Raw genomic sequence first — 26409 nt, 5'->3', positions numbered from 1 at the left:
ACTATGCTATAGATGTTTCAGATTTAGAACGTTGTTGGCCAGATTCGACTATGATAGGGCTGGATGGGTATCTGTCGTCGAGATGGCTAGGGTTTGATGTGGATTCAAGGCTATGTAGATAGGTTGCTGTGAAGGTGAAATCTCCTTTTGAATCTGATCTTCTTGGGAAAGAAAGTCATGAAGGTTTCGCATCTCTTTCTTTTCTCATCATCTCCCCCCTAGGTGGCTGTCAAGGTGGTGGTGGATGGGTATAGAGCAAGCAAGCCGATGCCAAAGAAGTGGGTTACAGTTGTGGTTGGGATGACAATGGTGAAATATGGCTAGAAAGGAGTGCTTGGTTGTTAAGGTGGCTAGTAGGGAGTGACTGGTGGCGGGCTGGCGGCTAGTAGGAGGGTGGGTGGCTAATTGATAAATTGTTTAACTAAATGGGATCGCTAATTAAGTTACCCCTTCCAATTTCTCTCATATTCAATTAAATTTATATCATTTTGAAGTCTAGTAAGTTATATGAAATGGAGGGAGTAACTTTGCCAACAAAAGTTATTAAATCATTTGCATGTATGACAAACACATTCATTTCAATGTCAAACTATTCTCAATGTCTCAATGGAATTATAAGTCAAGCTAGTGTAGAATAGCATTTCGTGAACTAGAGGTGAGTTAGTGTGTGGAGAATAGGTAATTTTGCTATGAATAATTTTCTCGCTCTCAACTCTTTTAAAAGATTTGAGTCTTCAACATAAATTAAATTAAATGTTTAAAGATTCTCTGCTTTAATTTAGGCAAAAGATTCAAAGTTTACACATGATTTTTAGGTGGCTATAATAAATATTACCATGAAAAAAGAAAATCTAATAATTTAAAATAATTTTAATTCCATATATTTAAATCTAAAATCGCTCGAAACCACTAAATTTTCTATGGTCATATATATTAGCATCACCATAGTATTTTCATTTTTTTTTGAGGCAATAGTAGTGTTTGAGTTGATTCGAGATTACTGTAGTCTGTAACAATTTGCAGCTAAAAACCCTACCGAAACAGTATATTATAATCGTGCATTCTTTGGGTGCCATATTTTCTGCAAGAAATCATGAAACCGTTGTTATAAGCATTAAGCAATCAGTCACTGATTGGTATCCATAAGGAAGCAAAAGACAAGATAGTCAAACTAACTTGGACAGACATAGATAGAACCATTACCACAATACTCTTGATTGCACAAAACATTCTTTTGAATGGAAGCAAGCAAATAATGAGACAATTTTGTGTTTTGTTTGTTTCTATACCATAGCGTAATCAAGTATCATACACATATACTTCCTCCAATCTTTTTCTATTGCAACAATGATAAATTCACACTATTCATTCACCACCTTTTAACTATTTATTGTGATTTTTACATAAGAAAAAATATTGTCATGCAGGATCTTGTTAGATTCGTCTCAATATATACTTTCAAAATATCAAATTTTTATATTTTTTACTAAAAAGTAATTAAAGATGTGCATTGACAAACATGAAAAGTAAACTGTTGTAGTAGAAAAGAACGAAGGAAGTATATATTTAGTAAATCTCCTATTCTCCTATAATGGCCAAGATAACAGAGATTAAATGTAAGCAACCTAACAGCAACAATTGCAAGTGCAATGTGGAATGTTCTGTTACAATACCATACATAATAATCTTTGTGTTTGTTCCTTTCCTGAATATTTATATCCTTCACTCAAATGATCAACTGATACATAAATGCACCGAAAGCTGTGTATTCATTACTAGCTCTGTCCCAGTCTAATTATCATACTTCCTCCGTTATAAAATAAGTAAAACACTTCTATCTTTCAGTATAATAGTTCCAATTGTACTTTTAATTTGACAATTAATTCCAAACTAAGAAATGACCTAAGAAATTTTAAGTAATTTATAGACGAGTTGTAATTTGTAAATCTAAAGCGAACACACGACAGCAACCGAATCATATACTGCACATACAAAAAAAAAAGGTCATCAACATATATTTTGAAAGACTTGAAAATTCAAATGATTTGATTAGTATTTTATTAATTTAATTAGATAGGCTAATAGAGATTATAATTCACAAGTGTCAACAAGAACTGCAAGAATTAGTTTCTAATAATGCTTATGTAATGCAATAACTCGCTGGCATTCTGAATGGTCTTACAACTGATATCTTACAACTCAAGTTCAGCATTAAAAACAGGAAGCTGTTTTCTCTCATTTTCACCTTAATAATAATAAAAGAAGATATTAGCATTGATTGATTTTGTTACGTATAAGTAATCTACCTTAACCCATTATATAAATGTGATACTTTCTTCACTTTCCTAAGTTTTATACACTCATTTTCATCACTTGTACCCTAAACTTCCCCCTCCTCCCTTAAAATGGCCTTGAAGTGGTTGTTCAGTTCTGCTTTCACTCACACACTTGTGCACACACCTGATCAGAAAATCAAACAAGACCAAACTTTACAGAAAGTTAATTTACAGGCCAAACAGAATGGTGTTAGCACCTTCCAAATGCCCCTCCATTACCCGCGATACACAAAGGCGGAGTATGAGAAAATGGAGGAATGGAAAGTGGATATGCTGTTAAAGCAATATGGACTCGATCATCACGTCAAGGGAAGCCTCGACGAGAAGAGGAGATTTGCTATGGGAGCATTCTTGTGGACCTGAAATAGTTCTGAATCATTCAGGTTTTCGACACAGAATGCTCTAGGGAGCCCTCTGAAATAAGACATGTTTATGTCTTAGAACTTGTACTAGCACTATCTAAATCTTATATACAGAATAACAAATAGGTGGTGTTCACTAGCTTACTCTTTGTTGTTCACTGTTCCCGACAACTAAGTATGCAGTTGAGAGAGAGGCATAGGGGGGAGGGGGTAAGTAAAAGTATGTTTCTACTTAGTAGAGAGGCAAGGATCTTCTTGTAATGTACTAAATATGAGTATTACCAGTTATTTCCAGGTGAGTTATGTCCTGTTTGCAATTGATATATGATCTGCAACATAGAATCATACTCAAATCAATGAACAATAACAATTCCATCTCCCCAAGATAAGAAAAAAATTGAAAGAAAGACAACTGATCACGAACTTAAAAGTGCAACTTTTCCTGCAGAATCAGAGGACTAATTCTCTTTTCAACCAGCAAATTAACTGTTCAATAGTTGTGATTGTGTCCAATGTTTTTCCACACAAACAAATGACAATTCTCCTTATAATCAACAAGACCTGCAATTATCCCAGGGTCCTATCTCTAGAATGCCACCAAGGTAGGATGCTGGGGAGGAGGTGAGTACCAAGTTTCACACTTAAGACCAGTTGGATGAAAGGTGAAAGCCTAACCATCACGGCCAACCTTAACTCTCTCAAAAAAGCATATACGTAAGACTGTCGAAACAAGAAAATATTGGAGCAATAATAGTAAGAGTATAAAGTTTAATAGCCTAATAAAAAAATGGAATTTTTCGTCTATACCATTTTTCCTTTTAGGTGGCTATGGGTTATCAAGCATTTTCCAAAAGATCATACAAGAAAAAAACCGTAAGGGGAAACATAGGAAGACAATGGACACAAAAACTTTCACATGGAGTTAAGAACTTAAGATAATAATCGTTCTAGTTAATGGTAATGATACATATGAAGCACAGGCAACAAAAATATAGCTTATGTGGGCTCAGATGAAAGATTCAGCCAAATACCAAAATCCACAGTTTCAAAAGCATTTTGTGTTCCACTTGTTTACTATCTCATCTTCTCGATTCTTCTAAACCAAAGTACCCACTAGCACAATTACTTGCTTTGGAAAAATGAAAAATTTTAAAGTAGTATATTCTGCACTAAAGCAGATGAACTTTCAAAATAACTGGTTCCTAATTTTGGTCCGACTATTACTTGCTTTTGGTTGCTAAACTAGATAGACACTTCTTTACAGAGTGGTAAGCTCACAAAACAGTCTGAGTTTGACTAATCTAAGACTATTAACTTCTCCACCATCTTTGATCACAACTAGAACAAGACAAAATTAGACTATTGTTTGTAGACGGAGGATCGTAAGTAAGATCCTTCAAGCAAATCATATCAATATACCACATTTATCAAAAGTGAAGTTTCTATTCCCCACCCCATTTCAGTGGTGCAAAATCATCATATAGAACAGCTTGGCACGGGCCATGTCACGATGGATTGATGGGCAAAGAAAAAGGCTTGAGTGCCAAGCTTGTTCCAAAACTTTCTAGAAGGACTCATGCGCAGGCTATGTAGCACAGGTACCTCTTCTAGGTCACGTACTCATACCCGCACTCGTATCCCAGCCCAACCTACATGTCATGTCGGGCTGCATCACGCTAAGGCAACCCCCCCCCCCCCCCCAAGATTCTTGGTTTAAAATGAGCACATCGGATCAACTTATCATGCAACATTTTTTTGCAAATGATGTTCATACATGGCCCATCATCGTGTCTCTAGTACCACGTTTTGCTAGTAACAGGTTTGTGCTGGCCATTTTTATGCCTAGCTCCAGAGTTGAGAACATCCACATAATTCATGATCAACATGTCAAGATTATTATTGTTGTGGCTCATTCCACATAATTTGTTATTATCACTTTGCAAGGCAGTGATTACATCAACAATACACATATTCAATTCGAAAAAGAAGCAAACGGGTTAAGATCATGCCAAGTATATAAATAGATAAGTCGACATAGCAGAAATAGCATGAAACATATCACGTGCAAGAGGCCTACAAAGAGATAGATTTGGTGAATAAGAATGGAGACTTGGAGAAACAAGATAATAGTACAAATTAAATTCGACTTGTATATAAAAAAAAATGATACTTTGTCAATTTGCCGGGAGCTATAAAAATGATAGCTAGATTGCTCATCACCATTAAAATAAATTTGATCCTCTCTTTATAAAATATAAATTTTTATTTTTGAAAAATGATGTGGACCCCTTTGACTGTGAGTCAATACTAAGCATGCACATCACAGCCAAACTAGTGGGGAATTTTATTAGGAGTTGTCAATTTGTTGTGCTGTACAATTAGAACGAGCACTGATGCCTAATTACAAGTTGAAGTTAGAAGTGCATAATTCCAAGATGTTTAATGCATCATAATAATCTAACTAGTAACCATAATAAGTTAATACAATTACAACAAAGGAGTTGTTATAGTCAAGCTACATAGCTAAGCTAACTATACACTGTTACTAAGGATTGCACTGCAGCACAAAGTTGGCCGGTTGCTACCAGGGGTTCATAAAAAAGAGACCAACTATAGCAATTAGCAAACGTCATTCCTATGAGGTTATGCTTACAAATGCCCAGTCTAAAACAAACTTATTAGCTCGCTACTTGCTATCTAGATTTCCTCAGATATCTCCGAGTATTGAAATTCAACACGTTATTCTTAAAATACACCATTTTCGTTGAAAGTAGTCGTCAATTTATCACAATCCCTTGTATCTAAAAAAATACGCATAATTTGACAAAAACCCTTGTTATAATAGTCGGGTCAATTATGCTAGAGACATATGGGTAAACTTACTAAAAAAAAAAACAAAAGAACCATCAGTAAGCAGAATAAAGAAAAGATCACTTCTTCCTTAAAATCCTATAGTAGTGACTGAATCAAACCAACTGCATATATAATAACACTCACTTCGACTCGAATCCATATGTCTCTAACAATCTAGACTAGGATCAGGATTAGGCCTGGTCAACACCGACCTACATTTGTTCACCCAGCTAGTGCGCCGTTGGTCAAGCTCTTGATCCCCTAGTATATTCCCCTAGTCCAATCTAACCTAATCTGGTTCACCCATATATTTTAAGCCAATTTTTTTTAAAAAAATAACATGATCACCCAAATCGGTAATTGGCTATGCTGGTGTATCTAGTTCGATCAACCCGTCATAGCTCACCCCATAGCCACCTCTATCTTAGCCTTTCAACTATCAAGATTCAAGCATGCTTCAGATTACTGCCTTCGTTGGGCCAACGACCACTCCTCATATAATCATAGGGATGAGTAGAAAATAAGAATTGAACTATTGATCAGACTATGAAAGTCCTGCTTAATAATCAATGGATAGGTCATCATAGTTGGTAACTGATTGCAGAAGGTGACAAGATAATAAGCAACATGAACTAGTATGTTAGACCAAAATCCAAAACTTCCTAGCATACCATAAGGCAAAAACTATTCTACCTAGAAAGTTAAGCAATTATTGGTAACATTATTGACATTGTTTGCAAAAAAAGATCCCACAAATTTTATTGAGGAATAAAGTTGTCATCTTCTTATGTAAGTATGACAAAACTATCAGAATTAGTGCTTAAAATGTGTATTTGGATTTTAGCTCCTAAATTTCAAAGTAAAGTAAGAACAACGTTACACTAATTCATCAAAAATTGCAATTAACACGTCCCTTTTCCTGAAAGGCAGCTAAAATACCCCAACTTCAGGATGTTGGCAAAGCCTAGTAAGGTGACATGATGAGAAGCAAAATTACAGAGAAAGTGAGCACAATTAATATTTCAACCCAGAATGAAGCACCTCCTTGTCTCATAATTTTTGGTCCAATATAAATGCCTAACTTCAATAATGTACCCAGAAAGCAACTAGACGCTAAGGGCGGTAAACATGAAGGTAACTCTTACCAGAAAGTGTAATGATATCTAATCTATAGATGAAAAATTGTGTAAATAACAAAATGACCAACATCATATGACATACAAATCTTACATCACAATGATCCACGAAAGATGTACTTTTGGGTGTTTTATAGAAGCCTTCAATAGCCTCCACATTTCATAATAACCAAAGGGTAGTTTCGTCAATTCACATACATCCCAGGTGTTTTAAGCCCCTATATAAGGAAAGTAACTAAACTTTCAGGGTCTACAAAAACCAATCTTAAAAGTTCATATAACTTCAGGAAAGTTTTCCTCTTGTCTGAAACCAAAACACAGAAACAAAACCATGCATCAACAAGAACATAAACTTGATAATATGAACCAAGCTACACTCTATCACCAGTTTCGTAGAAAGCTCATTCAAATAGTTATTTCCTTCTCTGTGTTCTCTTTCTTATATTTGCACCCATCTTTCCATCCTTTCTTTGATTCTGTTATCTCTCACTTATCTACATTTTCATCCCAGCTTGTTTCCTTTGCAACTGACAAAAACTATATATTCCTTCTATGCAATGGGATCCTGGTTTTCATTGCAAAGAGCTCGAGTCATGCGGTTGATACTTGTCCACCACTCCAACCACAGACAAGTCCTGATAACGACTCAATTTTGAAGGGATACAGGCAGAGTATGCAATTGGGGATAGAGAACTCAGTTGCCACCAATGAAGATAAGAATGAAGATGGATCAGAAACAGATGAAATTATGGAAGAGGAAGATGTAGAGGAAAAACATGTCGTGTACCAGATCACATATGGGACACTGACGGAAAAAGAAGAAGATGGGATTATTGACGATGATGGCAGCAAGTACACAAACGAAAATTTTGATGGTTGGTCTTATGAGGAGCAGGAGGAGGAGGAGGACAACTTTGAAGAAAAAGAGTACACAGAGGAGAATTCTGACAGTTGGTCTTATGATGAGCACGAGGAAGACAATGTTCAAGAAGAAGAAGAAGAAGCAATTGCCAAGATGAGTACAGAGGAATTAAACAGAAAATTTGATGATTTCATTAGAAAAATGAAGGACGAGCTCAGAATCGAAGCTCGACAACAACTTATAGTGGTCTGAAACGATTAGCAAGATGAACACATCGTCACATTATAACATAATTCTCTTCCCCTCTTCTTCTGTTTCACTCCATATGAAGGGCTGCTATAGGCATAGATGTTTTATTTTTGTCAAACATGTTTTCACCCCTTTTTTGAGATCAGCTCTTGCACGCTTTCCTTGTATATATATCTTAGTTCATGCACTACTATAATATCACAGACATATATTGCCTTTTCAGTTTTGCAATCTTCTCTGATAAACATCACATAATGTCAAGATACACTCAAGTTTGAACTTGCAACATTAACTTAGGTCCAAAATTGCAATGGCTTGGTCACACTCAACTACATTAAGCAGGGGAAGCAGTGGCGGGCCCAGGAATTTGAATATGGGGGTACGATCGGACAACAAACACAAAATTAGGAGAAATAAGTTCTTATAAATTGTTCAACGATAAATTTTACTATCGAAATATCCAAAATATGCGTAGTCATACAACCCAAATAACAAAGAAAAACACAATAAGGTTAAAACTAAAATTACACTTACATCCTACTACTCTTCATATTAGGAAATCGAGATGATATCTTCATAGGGAACTTGTAGGAATACGTTTTTTTTTTAATAAAGTAATCCAAAAATCATTCATGACTAAATTGAACAATTCAATATATCCCTAAATTGAACAATTTAATCTATCCTAAATTGCTAAATCCCTAACAACTACATATGATTTCAATTTCAATAAGTAGCTCACTAATGATTAGTATACATTTGAATATTCTAATAATTTAAGAATTTAAGCTAACACATATTAAGCATCAAAGTATGAAAATTGAAAATAAAAAAAAAAAGAAACGGAACTTATGGATTAGTGGCTAGTGGCTACTGTGTCAAGAGTTTGCAGTTTTGCAAGACTACACTCAAACGGTAGTCGGCCAGTACAACTGTGAAGCAGAAGCAAAAGCAAACCTGTGGAGGAGAGTTGAGCTCTTTAGTGTAGATAAACATGGAGAAAGAGAATAGAGAAAGGAGCTAGCGTGGAAAAAGGGGTCTGGGGGTACAGTTGTACCCCCATGTACCCTTCTCGGTCCGCCAATGAGGGGAAGGGGGCATAACCACAAGAAGAACAAGGTGAAAGACAGTACTAAAGTAGACCATGTTCCCCACTGGCCATCTTTAAAAGTTGAAAATAGAATAAGACCTAATCATGCACATCATAGATATAATAGGCTTCATTACCATCATGTACCAAGCTAAGGGTGTGATGCAAATTCTTCTGCATTAACTTGTGATCTCTTCACTCATCAAACTGCCTTTCTTTTGAACTGTCTACTTTAAAAGGTGCGAAGAAAGTCGACGATAGGCAGGCACAAGACCAGATCCTATGCCATTATTCAGTAAAAAAACCTATCTAAACATGTTAGGCTAGGCCAAGTTATCCCGCTTAATTTGCTAATTTAATAGCAAGTTTTCCTCTTTTTCCAAAACAATATCGTATTATTCAATTGATCAAAGCTCTTCAATGATTTCTACTAAAAAAAAAAAAGCTCTTCAATGATTTCTACTAAAAAAAAAGCTCTTCAATGATTTCATTTCCTTGAGTTCAGATAAGATTTTGCATAAATTAGGGCAAGAATGAAAAGTTCTCCAAATTATTTTATTGATATGACTTGCTCTTGTTTCTATTACTTTATCCCATGATCAGACGTCGTCTTATAAACTCTACCAAGCCAGACAGCCACATATGTAAAAGATTCCAACTGCTGTTAATTATTATTAATGTATAACCAGAAGTGACACTAGTGCATTTTTAGTTGTACCTTTTCTTTTAACTTCACTATGCAATATCCTAGGTTCTCTCATGACGAGACAACAATCCAAACACATGAATTATATATACAGAGTGAACTCATTCTCCCTTAAAAAGCATGTATGTGCTCCAAGATCATAGGATGCACCAAATAAGTTCTTGAAACACACTGTTAATACCTTGCTCTTTTATCTCTGCGCATTGCATCTTACATGTACATATTCTTTTATACTTATTTTCTTCAACCAGTCAAAAAACAAAGAATAAAAAAGCTTTTTAAGTGTGAGAGAAATCGTTACTAGCCTACGATTCCTTTCAAGAGGCTGCGCGTAAAGGAGGATCTTAGTTAGGGTGGGTAGAGGATTGGTCCCCCAAAGTTTTTTTTTTTTTTTTTTTTTACCTATAATAAATATGTTGTCTAAAGTATAGATATAAAAGGTTGTAGCATAATAGTTAAATATTCAACTTTTGAACCAAAGGTTTGGCATTCCAATCTTCCCCCCAACTCTTAGTCTAAGATCATCACTAATTACTTGGACACATGATACGATACAATCACGAACAAAACATATTTACGTGGCTTCCTAATAATGTATTAGCTGAATCTACCACGCACTAAACGGAGTTTATTTATATTCCCCAAATATATATACTAACTAGGCCCTAAATAAGAGTTAAAAGTAGAACCCAAGGCTTAAAATGTCAGCTTGTAAATTGTAAACACACGTTGGTAAATAATGGTATGATAAATAAGTTTATCATAGAAGCCTTAATAACACGCTCTTAAACAAAGAAACTGATATGTTTTCTTTTTTGGTTGTTGTAATAGTAACAGTTGTTTACTTGTTTAAGGAAATATCTTCAGCAGAATCCATTCTAACATTAATCAAAAGTTCATGATAAGAACAAATTATTGCTAATCTCAGTCATACACGAACTCAATTTTCATTTGCAACATGAAGTTTGCAAAAACATGCAAAGATTAAAATATATCATATAAATAGTAATTGTCAACCAGCTGTAAAAACAGATAGCAATCCGTGATACACACATATCGACACCATTTACTAATATTGCCAATTGAAGTCAATTAATCCACATGTTCAAGTCATAGTTCAAAGAGTAATCTAATGGGTGGTGATAATATAAGTTTCTTTACGTCTTTATTTAGTATTAGAAATATGTATATTCATATTCATCATATTAACGTCACTTATTATAAATATAATCTCTCTCTATATATATATATACTAAAGTAAACTCTGAAGTAATTTGAGTCACGGTAGCTGTGTATGACATGGCTTAGTCTGACTTAGGACACGACAAGAGTCAGCAGAATGAGAGATTAAATCCAAGTCCAAATCATCTTAGATACTATATAGTAATAATGCAATCTAGTTCATGCATAAATAAATAATGCAACTCAGGCCAATCATAGTGTCAAAATAGTCAAACCCTACATAATGATTCATGAAAAAAAAATCTGAGAAAAAAACTGCCTTACACATCGTTTAACTCAGCTTGATTTGTGTTCCAGTAATTAATAGATACTTGTATTTCACTTTTTACTTTAAGTTGGTGGAAGAGATACATAGGCTACAAATTTACACCAAACTCTAATACGACTCTGAGCCCTCATTCTAACTGAGTTTGCTAAATTGTGTTTCATTTTAATCTACATACTTACACTTTTCATGCATGTCAATGCAAAATTTTGAAGACATATATTTTTAGTTTTGTATCTGTAAAAATTATATAAAGTACATATTGATAAAATACATGTTATGATGAATTTACCAAGATCCCACATGATTTTATTTTTATTCGCTTATAAATAAAAATTGATGGTCAAATTGAAATTTGTGAATAGTGTAAAATATCAAAGTGTAACAATTAAAATGAAACGGGAGGAGTAATTTTAAAGGAGATAAAGAACATGGAAAAGAGAGAGTGTGGGCCAAAAATGTATATCTTTAGTCAAACAAGCAATAAAACATAACGAGTTCATCTTTAAAAATCGGGATGAAAAAAGAAAGCGAGGAGATCTTCCGAAAATTGAGGAAGTAGTTCTCTATCTAAAGTATTGAATACTTTCTCTATAGTTTCATTTATTTTGTCAGGTTGCTTTTACACAATCCAAAATATTTTTGACAGTTATAATTTTAGCAAACATTACAAAAAATTTATATTCTAAAATTATACATCAACACCAATCCAACACGATCACGCACGGCTATGTATTTTCATATGAAAAACATTAAATAATATTCCAAATAAGCAAAATAAAAGAAATTACACAGAGTATACCATGCATAGACATTCATAGCACCTTTCTAAATCCAATTTGGACTAGATACACCCGAACCATATAGTCATTACACAAGGTATTAGAGACCTAATTAGCTTTTTATCCTTGTCATCACGGCTTTATTTTTTTCACCTTATTACCACATCTTTCAAGAAAGGTAAAGTAAGAAAAAGTAAACCTTCAAAAAAGTTTCCCATAACTTTGGACACCAAAAAAATCATCTTAAAGATATATTGAACTCACTCCCCTTATTTTGCTACTTCAAATTAAATTAGTATACAGCTATGACCTATTATCTGCCAAAATATATAATAAGAAGCTAGGCCTAGTGGCTAGTAACCTAGTATACTGTAGTTCAATTATGCTTTTCAAATTATGGTGGTAACAAACACAAGTAATAATATCTAAAATACGTGATTCAGCACATTACAGTCATAGGACCGTGACTTCTAATACATACTCCACTTTAACCTCCTACTTATTATAAGGTACAAAAAAATTTAAATAGTTCACAATCATAATAATTTATTGTGCACTAAAAACTATATGATATAGTCGATTTTCATTTAATATAGTCAATTTTTGTATGATATAGTCAATTTTCTATATATAATTACTTTTTGTATGATATAGTCGGGCTTTCTAATACAAACAATCTTTGTGTGATAAAGTAAGTTTGGTGCACAATAAGTTATTGTAAACATGATGTACCCCAGACATGTTGCATAAAGTATAATCAAGCATAAAAAAAAGAAAATAAAATTAAGCTAACTTGATAAAAATTAAAATCCAATTCCTTTATCATGTCAAATAGAAGAAAAAATAATCAACAATGTCCCAAGCTCTCCTGGACATAAAAAGTGGACCTTTTCTATACTTCTAATCTTTTGCCGTCGAAGAGAAGGATACGAGCGCTGTTCATATTGAGCAATGATTTCCAACAAGGTAAATGATTTGGTACTTGGCGAGAGTCTAGAAGATGATTTGGTACGGTTTTGGCTATGGGGCATTGACCAGCATGATTGGGAGACAAGAAAATAAAATGATTGTTTAGACTTGCATGGGCGGTCCACAGTTACATGAGTTGAGATATTCATAAGATTAACAGGGCACAATATGCGAGTAACACGTGGTCATAATCGCAACAAGCATGATGAGACTGCTGCACTAACAAATAATCATTATCTTATAACTACTTGGAAGTATTAAATGGCATCTAGAATATTGTGCTTTGCTCCAACTGCATCCGAATCCAATCCGAGTAGCACACTTGGCTTTAGTGAGTGAGTTTACCCATGAGAGTTTTTGCATACGTTAAGGCTCGAATTCGAGATCTCTCTTAAACGACATCATTTACTAACAGAACTTAAGCTCATACTTTAATTCCATATTTTTTAAAGCGAAAGTTAAGACTTTTGCAAGCAATAAAAATAAATGATGAAGCATATGGTGGATCCTGAATTCCTAATGTAATAGCTGATGGATCAGAAATATTACAAGAAAGTGGCTGTCAAGAAGAAGAGAAATTTCTTTATAAGAAAGTGTCTCAGCCTCTCTGGCGGTCATGCCTTTGTTTATGCTAGTGAAACTCTCCAAATATTTCATTGGAAAAATTGATGATAGAGGTCTGAACTTTGGGTGATAATTTTTAAAAGGTCTGAACTATTGATTAACCTGTGTAGGTCCCAACTTTAGGGGGTCTTAACTTTTAGCGGGCCTTAGTGACTTAAAATTGGCTTAATAGGTCATCACTTGTAAAACTTGGGTCACATCAGAAGGCTTAATTGAGGGAGGGATGTAGGAACTAGGCGAGATTTAAAAAAAAATCTTCAGTTTTAAGTCGTCGAGGCCCGCTAAAAGTTAAGACCCCCTAAAATTGGGACCTACACAGGTTAATCAATAGTTCAGACCTTTTAAAAATTATCATCCAAAGTTCAGACCTCTACTGTCAATTTTTCTTATTTCATTTTATTCATAAACTTACATTTACCTCTCTATACATTTTCTAGAGTAATGTGGATCTAGTTATTTATGATGTAAAACATATGATTAAGGATTTAAGGTTGGACAAGCATTATTAATTAAGGACAAAAGTGAAAGGTTTTCTATCAAACTACTTATTAGAGATTCATTACTATAACACCATAGAAGTACTACTATACAACTACCAAACATTTAAACAGGTTGATAAGCAACAATCAACGGATACCGGCAAAAACATTGAATATCGCCGATAAGCCTTATAGGGCTAAAGAGCAAGATGGAATTGAAATTGATTTTGGATGCGTAAATCTTATTCATCAAGTTACCAAGAAGTCTTCTACCTTTTTAAAAAAAACCGAAAATTGTAAGATGACTTGCAGATAAGTGATCCTTCAAATGAGTTTTTATGATATTTGAATCCTAAACCACAAGTACTTCTTCCTTTTTTTTGATTGCTACATTGTGTTTTGTACTAAGAATTTAGGCAATGTCATTTTTAAGCTTTTTAGAGGATATTTTTTGACCCATTTAATGTAAAAGAATGAAGAAAAATGAAAAATAATATTTTTGAATGGAAAAAGAGAAAAACAAATATAATAGTATTACTTTTTGGTGAGTCGAGTACCCCAAATAAGAAAAGTTTAAACAATGTAACAATTAAAAAAACGGCGGAGTATATGAGATAGGACTTAAAAAGTAAAGGGTACACATTTTTACTCTAAATCAAATAACTTGCCTCAATTCTACCCTGTCAACATAGCTACCCGAGTGACTCGGGCAAAAGAAAATTGATCAAAGGAGGGAAGAAGATAAAGGACGGACATCTGAACAAAGTGGGCAAATTACATATCAATAATTGACGTCCAAATTCTAGCTGGATAAATCTTTCCAAATTCTAACCAAGATAACCTCAAAATGCACAAAAATGATAAATTGGTGTTATATCTTGGTGACATGTAGAGCAAGTTTTAAGACTTCATAGGGGTTTTTCTATGGAGGTGTGGAACAAATAAAAAAGAATTTCTCGCGAAACTTTAGCAGTGTATTTTGCACTATTCACAAACCATGGGAAATAACTAGTATTTATTCCAAAACAACACCCCTTCATAATCACTAATCTATTATTGTTCATTGGTTTCACTAACACCTTAATTGGTATTTTGCTATTAAAAGAGAAAACATATAAGGTTCAAATGTATGAAACCTTATCCCTAATTCAACAATTATAGATGAGAGTACAAGAAAATCATTAAATCCCCTCATATTCAGTAATCACTAATCAGTACCATGCATAAACCTGGGTCACCCTATGATCTGAAATCTTGTGAATGTTCACATATTTTCCATGCTCTGGCCTACTAAGGGTTACCTGATTGCTATGTATGTTAGGCCTAAATCCAAAGGACTCAATGATTAGGGTAAAACCAATTATGGCTCAACCAGCACTTGCAACAAGACGCCACAAACAGTAGTGCCGACCCTCACACATAATGAGGGGATGGAAAAGAAAAATGCCAGATGGTACATAGTTCCTATACCCTGAAGCCAACACGTCAACGATAGCGACAAGAAAAAAGATGTGCCATCTAAAATGTACTTGGACCTCTGCAGTCAACAAGCTTAGGAAAGGCCACCAATCTCCTCTTTCAATGAAATGCTCCCTAAAATGGCTAATGAAGCGGGGGAAAATTACCATGTCTAGAGTCTAAACTCAAGCATGCTTTCATATTACTAGCAAAGTAATAGACAAATATAGCAAAATTTATCTATATTTTGAGTTCTATAGCATGTCTATTTCAGACAATAAACATGAAACATCAGCATTTATTATGTAAGACAAGACAATAACACATCGACATATAAATTTGCCTAGGAAGTTCGCGCTGCGGAGAATAAAACAATACATGCAGCACATGAAGCATTAAATGTCAAGATAATGAAATATACTTATATCTTCTTCGTCTACTTACTTCGTATAGCACAGGTGGCTGAAGAATCCATCTCATCTTTGTAGTTGTCTGGTTAAGTCCTCAATTGCTTTCACTTTCACCATCTTCTGTAGCTTTACGTTATTAGTAATTTGGTTCCCCGCGACAATGGTGAAGTGAATTAAATTTGATCGAGACTAATGTCTCATCTTGCATGCCTGCAGTTCGACAATGAGAAAGCAAATGAGATAACGCTTCAAGTTTAGTGATTATCTGGAAGAAAATGGTATGACCATCTGTACCTGTTTGCAACAGAAATGGAGACAAGGAAGAATAGTACGTCAACAATCCATCAAACGGTCCATTTCCGATATACCTATGAGGAGCGGGCAGGTATAAAGAAGAGAAACAATACAAAAAAAAAAAAAAAAGAACTGAAAAAAGAGAAAGAGGAGAGTATCATAAAGTATAGTCATGGGCAGTAATAAGTTAAGAAATAATTACAGAGAACTAGTTGACCACCAAGCATCAATGAACATTTTCAACTACAAAAAAAAATCCTTCAGGTTAAAGGGAAGACCTGAATAACACTGTTGCTGAAAGCAATTCAAGAGAATAAGCTATAGAAAATTAAAACCAGTGAGGTCCATCGGCAGTCACATAATTTGTCTCTAACGATTTTGGCATTAGAGTCCATTATTATGTGGGATCCATCAAAGAGCAAGTCTTAACCACGAATGTCATTTTAGTCCAAAGAATTGACAATAGATGAGAATAATAGTGCACTAAACATAAAGTGGTGAACAGAAAATCTAACTCCACCAAAGTAAAACTGATCCACAAATGCATCAGTGTACGTAAATGATTAAAGCAAATCCAGTATTGGCGGTAGTAGTGTGATACATTTCAGTGAAAGACAAGAAATAAGAACAAGAGAGGTTAATACATTTCAGTGAGAGCAATAGATTTGCAAACAAATGAGACATCGTTGCTACAGATTGCAAGCATTTTCAGGAGTATATATGAAGCTGCTGTTCATTTAGAAATATATATATGTTCATTTAAAACAGTGACCCTCTCTTGGTTTCTAACCTACTGGGTCTAAACATAAAAGCATTTAAGGTCATGCAAAACTGAAAAAAAGTAAGAAAAAAATAGCCAAAAGATTCACTAGTGCATTGATCCCGTTCACCCGAACCAGCACTCCCTCTTCCCCCTTAACCAACCCCCACCCAGAAAACGAAAAGGGAAAACAATGGACCAGATCTTCAATGAGCACTTTGATCATGCAAGTTAGTTAACGCATCTCTTTGTCCAGATAAGTAACAAAAGAATTTGTAGCAAACTTCCCTAGTTACCATTTCAACATGCCATAGATGTCAATTATTAATATCATAATATGCGTTCTGATTTGTGCAATTTGTAGACGGGTTATTAGTTATACTTCTTTATAAAGTTACTACAACTCAAAGCCCACATCATTAGTGATGGCATGGGAAAGTCCAAGTAAATCACCATGATTTGCAAAATTTTAAATCAAGGGACAAAATAGTGATAAAAAGTGTAGACATGGATGGGAGATAAAGTTGATTTGACACTATTACCATTCATCTACATGAAACTTGTTTACTGCATATTTGATAAATACTATCATATACCTTTATCTATTTGACTGCATAGTTATGAAATATTATTGCATTCTTTTGCTAATTGACTGCATAACATTTGAAGTATTATTGCATTCTTATGCTAATTGACTGCATAACAATTGATCATGCGATATTTACAGTTTTGCCACTTGATTGATTCATATCAAATCCGAATCTCTGTGATTGACTTGGCAAAGCTCGTGATACTATATATAATATGTCAATGTTTCATTTGTGCAACTTTACCTTAAGTTGTGCATATTTAGGATTCTTGTAACTATGTACATATGTCATCTTTTGACAGCAAAATATTACCTAAGGAGATCAGAAATACATGTACAAAGTGCGCATCATGTACCCCTTTATAAAGTGCTTGTGCAATTACTCAATTAGTATCTCCAATTTTAACAGCTACACACACACATCATTATTATTTAGTTCCGAGTAACAAAGGATGACAGAGCAATCAAGGCATCAGCTTCATATGATTCCTGGTTTGCTGCAAAGATAACTATTTGGCATGCCGCTTGGAGATGCTCAATAATTATTAAAGTAATTAAAAAAGTAAACAATGACCATTGCCCTTACCTTGGATTTTTGAAGGCAAGTACTCCTTTGACAAAAAGGAAAGTGAGTGGACAGACAATGCTTCAATCTCAAACTTCACACCTTTTTCTTGCATCCTCTCTAGCTCTAGTCTTCAGTGAAAAGAAAATGCAATTCAGAAAGCACTGAGCCATTAGTGATAAATCATGAATACTTAGTAAGGGTGAAAAATAGACCTCCAATGTGGATCATCATGCTGCAGATAACATCTATGTAGCAGTGCTTCAATTCTCTTCTTATCTAATGGAACAAAATTAGCATGAAGGATGAACTTTTATTATTTAATTTAAATAAGAAACAAAAGAGGGATAAACTTGATTCCTAATAGACAATACCATATGAAGTATTATTTCTATCTACCTTCAGTTGTCAAGGGAAGGAGACATTGTGAAGGAAGTGCATACTTCTCAGAGTCGGATATAAAAGCACCAAGCCAGCGGATATCTGGTACGCGCAGAAACTGTGCATCGTATGCCATTTCCTTAAAAAATCAAATACATGTAATTACAATCATAATAGTAACAATCAATTAAGACTATGATTTGATTACAAAAAGCTGCAGCTAGAATTTTTTATTACTTTATTATTAATGTTAAGAAGTTTTAAATCATAGTTTTCTACACAAGTAAAAATATTAACATGCCTATATTACACATGAACCACAATATAGCATCTTGCAACATATATGGATGTTACTAACCAGAGAGCCAAATCGATAAGTGGCCAAGATGTCAAACCCATATGGATCAGAATCCACCAAGCAATATATAGGTATGTACAACTTCTCGGTAAGGAGGCGCAAGAATCTGAAAAAAAGGTAAATTCACGCATATCATGGAAAATAGATGAGAGAGAATCCGGATTAGCGGTTGAAATATTGAATCATAAAACTTGGATCAGAAGATAGCAAATTTCTTCCAACTATGCACACTATAAAAAGGCTTATAAATACCTTCTTGTAGGAACATCTGGGTATCCTCGTCCCTGCAAAGGCTACAGTTAACACTGACTTTAAGTATATAGAAAACATGAGTATGCTTGATTACAGTAATAACAATGCATCGGTTGAAGCTGCAAAATTGATCATTTGCCAGTCGCTGGAAAACTGCAAATGAGTAGAAGAAAGTCCAATTAATTTATTGTCATAAGGCTGAGTACTCCAAGGATCATTACAGAAAAGTATTACCTGACTCCTTCTCAACAACTAAGATGTATTCAGCAAAACTAAGGATATCTGATTCAGTTGTCAAGCAAATCCTTTTTTTTCAGCACTTGCATATATTACACATGCAACCTAATTGACAAACAAGCCTATCATGCAAAAGACTTGAACAACATAAATGTAACAGTAGAGACAAAAATCATAAACATGTATTGGAACATTCATCACACCAATCTTTCAACTCATAGTTGAGCTCCTGCATTTCTGGATACTTTTAACTTCTTCAACTTGGACAGGAATGGGATGAGCCTGAAGCAAACCAAGATCTGTATAAGAATCTGAATATTTGTTCCATTAGATAGCATGGCATACCATGGACACTTACAGTGTTAGGACTAGCTATACAATCAGATTTCTTTCCCTCGTCAGAAAACCTTATCCAGCCCATCACTAACCTGAGATAGAGTATAAAAACACAAGATGTTGATATCATATGATTCTAACACTATTCTTTTGACCCGCACAATGCTCGATTCTATATCAATTATATTGTTTTACACATAAAGAAGGTAGAAAGAGAGAGTAATATACATCTCTTGAGGTTGTCTTTTAAAAATTACTACTATAAAGTAGTAGATAGATAAATAGATACATTATACTTTATCAAGTATACTTCAATTCCTGATAAATCTCTAAATGTGAGCAAGAAAAAAACACAATCTAATAGAATATTAGGTGAGGTAAAAGTCGAAGAAATCAGGCCATGAGGGACAGGGACATGTGGCATTAGAAGATGGGTTTTTGAAAAACTTAGTATAGACGGGAAGAAGAAATGCCACAAGCCATGATACATACAAATTTTGAAGTTCAAAGGTCACTCGGTTAGTTGTGGGAAGTATAACTTTTCAAGAAGTTGCAATACCCATTATATTTTGTTCCCTTGGAAGTCTACTTATCTAGGGAGACTCGGTAAGAAACCTCTTCCATTTGGTGGGAAGTAAAACTTCCTTGGAAGTTGAACTTCCTATGTTATTGCACCAAATAATTGCAAATATAACTGCTTCCTTCGAATCAACGTCCCTCACATTTATATGTCAACCAAAACAACTAGTTAGAATGCCTATGTAACTGTTTTGCTAGTGCATTGGTCTTAGGCATCTTAGCTACACCATAGTTTTAGAAAGCAAATTTGAATTAGGATGAATCTTGAGAGCTAATGGATAATAAGAGCGATCAAGCACATTAAATGACATTGTACTCCCATCATCAAGAAGCTGAATGCAGCTGAAACCTAGAATAATCCACTATGAAACACGGGGGATAGGAAGAAGAACAAAAAATATAAAAAAAAAATGAAAATTAAAATCATACCCTTTAGCAACAGACACCTGCAAAATATAAAGGACTAAGTGAGGGACAAAAGAGACACATTTCAAAGAAAATATATCAAAGTGTCAAGATAGACATAGAAGAAGATCACAAAATCATTGGCTATCCAGTATGGAATTTTCAGAATTTACAACTTGCTGCTCATTAATGAAGAGCACAAAATAATAGATATTCTCTTGCTTGAAGGGAGTTAAAAAAAAAAAAGGATACTCACTACATTTAAATTGTGGCGACTACACTCCAGGATTATACATATATCATTTATGGCCCGATCTACAACAGACTGATCTGCATGAATGGTATAAGTTCCACTTAGCTTCCAAGAACAGATAAGTCAAAAGGACATAATCAATGGATAACGTCAAGGATAGTCATTGATGAAATGTGTCATTTTCATTCAACACTCTAGGTCAACGTTATAGGAGGAAGAGGTTACTGGAATTCTAATTGCATGTGCACTACAATATCAGAGCAGTGAATGACCCAAATATCAGAATAGGAGCGAAGGTATCTTAAATTTTATATGTTTATCAGTCTAATATACAACAGATTCTACTACAGATTTCCTCTATAGAATGTGTAAACAAAAAGAGCCTACCTGAAAATAAGGATGGATATGTATAATATATATCGCGTTTTGATGCATGTTTGTTTTCTTGTAGAAGCTGCTGGACAATTAGCAACACCCTTAGCAGAACATCTGGTGGAAAGAAAAAGATGAAACATATCAATGGAAATGCATATCCATAATTGATATCTACAACCTATACTTAAGCACTTCTTTTTACCTCTCACGACAAACACTCTAAGAATTCAGTTTGAGCCAAAACCATTAAAATTTTTCATGAAGTCGGATATGCATACCAGAGTGTTGAATACAATCATCAGAGTCTGATTAACATAATCTATAATGGTGACATAACATGATATAAGTCTATGTTCTAAGAATGAAAGTTACCTATCCTATGAGCATGTGGTTGCCTTAGCAGGGTAAGTGCCTCTGTTCCTACAGGCAAGCTGGAGTTGCAGAAACTGCATAGAGAAGTAGCAAAATGTGAACACGCAAGTATCATCAAAAATAACATTCTCCACTCACTCTTTCATGAAAAATATTGGTTCGGAAAATTAGTCAGTAAAGTGATTTCAAAATTAAGTAATTGACAACTGATATTTAAAGTACCCTGAACTTGCATCAGTTTACACTTCTTTAGTTCTTTAGACATAGTACACTTTTCTAGCCTCTATCATGTTCAAACCCAGAATGTCACAGCTTAAATGTGATTGAATGCTCCAAGGTAGGAATATGTTATCGCTATAAAGATCACTACAGTGAAGCTTGAGCAACCTTGAGCCAGCATTGCTCAAACACTTGATCTTAAACATAAGTGGCAGTATCCAATCCTTGATTACTCTAATACTATATAATTGACGCAGAAGGAAATTATGGAGAAAAGCAAGCGCTAATTTCGATCAAGAACAAACATATTTACAAGCGATAAATCTGTAAAAACTCCGGAATCCACCAGAAAAGAGTAGGAACTCTGTGATATTATGAAAAGTCAAAAACTACCTCCAAACAATGACCTAACAATGTTTAAATACGTAAAACAAAACCCTAATACAAAATTAAGGAAATAATAAAATCCGGAAATAATTAAAATGCTGATTTCGGGCCGTAAACGAACTCGGATGGCTTAAGAAGCCTATAGGTCACGGCGTAGCGGTGAGTTTGACTCGTTGGCCTGTTCCGCTTCCGAAAAGGTATCACAATAAGCAATCGGACTCCGTCGGCCCGATTAGTAGAAATCATTTCAGGCTTTTTGTCGAACTTCATTATCGAACTTATCCGCTAACCTTCCTACGTCAATAACCCTTGGGGAATACAACTATTACTCAAAAATACCCGAAAAGAATGCTAAAAAAAGCTGAATCCAATCGTTGGACACTTCTGAATCATTATCTTGATTAAATTAATCCTAGCCTAGTCTATGTATCATCTAAGCAAGCCACATATACAGCTAAACTTGGCACAAGAGCCCCAAAATACATTTTGCTACTAAGAGCTTGTTCACTACATGGTTGAGCTCAAGGCACTGAGCTTCAGCTGCTCCGATAATCTCAACTCTCCACAGCAGACTAGCAGTTAGATTTATGCTTCTGTTATTAATTAGGTAAATACACAAAAGAAGTAAAGAACTTCCAAACAGAAATTTTCCATCAACATATAATCATATATTGAAAATACTCCTCAACAATCTCAACCACTCAGGTAATGCATATGGCATCATTCTCCATAATTCCAAAAATCAAATCACAATAGTATGAAGTGAGATATGGATAATGTACTTCTGATAAGATATTCCATCTTCGAAATCATACAAATTCCAGTACATGTTCATTAAGTAGCATGTTGACGAAAAATTTCAATGAAAGCATAAGCTTAACCTTCTTAATATGTATTAACTTATATAACATAAAATCTCCTAAATGCAAGCATAAATAAGCCAACTATATCAACGTCACATACTTTCGATTCCAATTTTGAGACCTAATCAAACTTTTAAGAGTAAACATGGAAATCGAACCAAAATTCTTTTAGCATGTTAAATCAAGTTCCAAAAATCATAAATATAAGATCAACCTTCCAAATTCTGTACAGAATAACATTAATCTCCTAAATGCAAACATCAATTCAACATGCATCTCAATTCTCAACCAATTCCACGTAAATTCAAACCTAAATCGAAAGTTTACAAGAGAAAAAATAAAATTAATACCAATTTTCAGCAGAATTCGTGCAATAAGTTCTGAATTTATTGATCAAAACCACCGGAGATTTACCATTGCAAAGATCTACGAGAATCGTGCAAGTAAAATCTAAAACCAAAACAAAAATGATGAGAGAGGAAATTTAGCTGAAAAAAAGAAATGAATTAAAATTGTGAATTATAAATTTCGATGATAATTTTGCATTTGAATTTACCTCGAATTTTCTGAAGCAAATCGCTGGGTTTGGGAGTTGAACGTTTTCCCTCCATTTTTGTTTGAGTGAGTTTTTTTATACTGAAATTTGAATTGAGAAGTAATTTGATATTTATACTACTGTATTTTCTGCTGTGACTGAGTTTTACATTTTTTTTGTTTTTTTGTTTTTTTGTTTGTTTGTTTGAAGAAGATGGAGGATGTAGGCCTGAAGTTGTGGGAAAGTGAGAAGTATGAAGAGATCAAGGTGTGCAGGCCCAGTTAAGGTGGGTTACTGGATGGTTGGGCTGAGGATATTTGTAGTTGCTTTGACAAGTACTTGAAACATTTGTATGTACATTGGGTCATTTGGCCAAGTAAATGCGTAAACCTTTGAGGCGACCCTAACAAAAATCATGCGCAATTTTTTTTTTTTTTTTTTTTTGATAAAGAGAAGAAAAAACTTAGGCAAAACCTCTAATCCGGAGGCCAGCCTACAACATCCTTACGGATGAGGAGAGAAAAATCCATATCATAAGGAGGGAAACTAAACACAAAGAGGAAACCGACACCCCGATGAGCCATGAAATCTGCCGCTCGATTAGCCTCGCGAAAACAATGCTTCACTGACACCGAATTGAACTTCAAGAGCTCCAAACCTACATCACAAATAATATTGTCAATTTCCCAAGGAATATGCCAAATATTATTAACCGCATTAACGACTGCAAGGTTATCTCCCTCAATCACAACATTGGAGAGATTCAAGGAAAGGGCACCCCGAACAGCTTCAAGCAACCCCCAAGCTTCCGCTTGAAGGATGGAAGTGCAAGACCCTAACGAATTAGAACTAGCCAAAATAACTTCACCCATAGCATCCCGGATCACGAAACCCAAAGAGGCCTGACCAGAACTAAGCTTAGAGCCATCAAAGTTGAGCTTAAACACACCATTAGGCGGGGGGGGGGGGGGGGGGACCAGCAGCAACCCGGGCCCCTACGAGGACCACCCCTAAGACCCCCCCTGCCCACACTCGCCTTGAGCTTGGACTTACAGCCAGCAGAAACAAACTCAACAATGGCAAAACTGGCTCTTCGCGAGGAAACACTCTCCTCATTGAAGATAGTCTTATTGCGAAAAGACCAAATAAACCACCAGGCAGTGGCAAACATGGCCACCTGTATTATTATCATCTATTTGAACAAGGAACGACGTCACATTACTTTTTATTTTCGGTTGCAAATGGTCAATGGAATCAAAGATCCCTAGATAATGACGGAGGTAGTATGTATTATATAATGTAAGTTTGAAAGTACAATGTGAAATATTAAATAGATCGAAATTGAAAATAAATATTGAAGAAACATGAGGAGATAACACAAAAAAAAGTATGGAGTGGATAGAATGGAAAACATTTTTTAATATGCTTTTTTATATCTTTGATTTGTATTTCAAGCTCTTTGAGTGGTTAAATAAATTTATAGACAAGATTGGTTCCTATAATTGAAGGCTTGTAAGTTAGAAGAATTACCATGGTTACAATTTCAAATAGCTATTCTATCATTTTATCTTAAGCAAATGTTTTTTAAAAAATAAACTATATGAATAATTGATTTAAACTTTTTTGGGAAATTATAAGGGAAATTATTATGGGATGGGGCGAAAGATTGAGACTTTCAAGGTGATATATATTTAGGGCATTATCCTTTTGTTGGTGGAGTGGTAGATAGTGTTGTTGGTATTGGTAGTGCCACCACGGTGGTGGTTGGAGAGAAGAAACTACTGACAAAGAGAGGGAAAGAGTGTAAGAATGGGAGATGAGTGTAAAAGAGTGAAATGGTCAAAATGAAAAATAGAGTACGATCTGCTAGATATATGTGTCATATTAACAACACCCTTTATTACTAGCTTTTACTAGTTTTTTGAGTGTATTTTCTTCTTCGTAATATTTTTTAGAAAAAATATTACTTCAAACAAAGCTTATGAGATTCATTAGATATAACAAATTAAGATAAATTACTGCTCAAGTTTTTTAAAAATGAAGAGCACATCTTAAAAATACAAATGTAAATTGCATCACAACAACTCAACTACTTAAAAATAATGGACATTTTGTTTGCGTACAAAATCTCATATAAAATAGTCTTACCATAATTTATTATCCAACAAGGATAACTTGTTGTCTTACAAGAATCACTTAGTAAAAATTACTACTTCTTTAAGGTGTAATCTGACCCGTTATTAACCATTTTAAGACACAAAGTGAGGTGATATTAACATAATTTTATCGAGGGCTACCAAGGATGTTTTGGCCTAGTGGTTAAGATTGAGGTACTGTAAACGATAGGTTATAGGTCCAAATCTCCCTTCCTATTCTTTGTACAGCCTTGCACCTGAAATTTTGGCAAAACATGTCATATGTAACCCGATATGTACTTGACCTGATAATAACGGATATCCGTTATCTGCTCTTGATCCGATAATTTATGACATGAACCTAAACTAATAACCGTCAAAAAAAGACTTATAACTGAAATGACCCGACCTGACAACGACCTGAACCCGATTCGACACCTGACCTGATTAGGACATGAAACTGATTATAACCCGACGTAACTTGTTATTAACCCGACATGTCGCGACCTGTTACCTGATATTATTAGACATGTTGTGACCGTACATTATTTCACCCGACTTGTTGCTACATGTGTACACGATGTTACCCAACTTGTTGCTACATGTTATCCGATTTTACGCGACTTGTTGATTGTTGATAACTCGACTTGTCATTGATTTCACCACATAGCAACATAAATCATAAACTAAC

General features: G+C 34.5%; 2 protein-coding genes across 8 annotated transcripts; one reads left to right on the top strand and one right to left on the bottom strand.

Annotated features, from left to right (window-relative positions):
- Window positions 1-1638: 1638 nt before the first annotated feature.
- On the bottom strand, window positions 1639-23913 carry LOC104891839 (meiotic recombination protein SPO11-1). Of its 7 annotated transcripts, none has more exons than XM_010677606.4 (19): window positions 23605-23911; window positions 23399-23498; window positions 21580-21653; window positions 21220-21321; window positions 20836-20909; window positions 20604-20620; window positions 19618-19687; window positions 19505-19541; window positions 19257-19304; window positions 19117-19175; window positions 19023-19054; window positions 18771-18876; window positions 18431-18551; window positions 18247-18310; window positions 18053-18162; window positions 16118-16191; window positions 15858-16033; window positions 2981-3027; window positions 1639-1982 (listed from the first exon to the last, which is right to left on the bottom strand). In XM_010677606.4, exons 1-16 carry the CDS (start codon window positions 23657-23659, stop codon window positions 16157-16159), a joined length of 1104 nt encoding a protein of 367 aa, XP_010675908.1. In that variant the 5' UTR covers window positions 23660-23911; the 3' UTR covers window positions 1639-1982; window positions 2981-3027; window positions 15858-16033; window positions 16118-16156. The 7 variants fall into 7 exon arrangements, with proteins under 7 accessions (XP_010675908.1, XP_057249795.1, XP_057249794.1 ...); XM_057393811.1 differs by lacking the exon at window positions 1639-1982 and adding an exon at window positions 2012-2460; XM_057393812.1 differs by lacking the exon at window positions 2981-3027.
- LOC104891964 (uncharacterized) lies at window positions 7019-7801 on the top strand. The gene has a single exon (XM_048641674.1). It carries the CDS (start codon window positions 7019-7021, stop codon window positions 7799-7801), a length of 783 nt encoding a protein of 260 aa, XP_048497631.1.
- Window positions 23914-26409: the final 2496 nt, after the last annotated feature.

This window comes from Beta vulgaris, chromosome 4 (genome assembly GCF_026745355.1).
Source record: "Beta vulgaris subsp. vulgaris cultivar EL10 chromosome 4, EL10.2, whole genome shotgun sequence".
Lineage (NCBI taxonomy): Eukaryota > Viridiplantae > Streptophyta > Magnoliopsida > Caryophyllales > Amaranthaceae > Beta > Beta vulgaris.
This window is presented reverse-complemented; position numbering and strand designations above follow the sequence as displayed.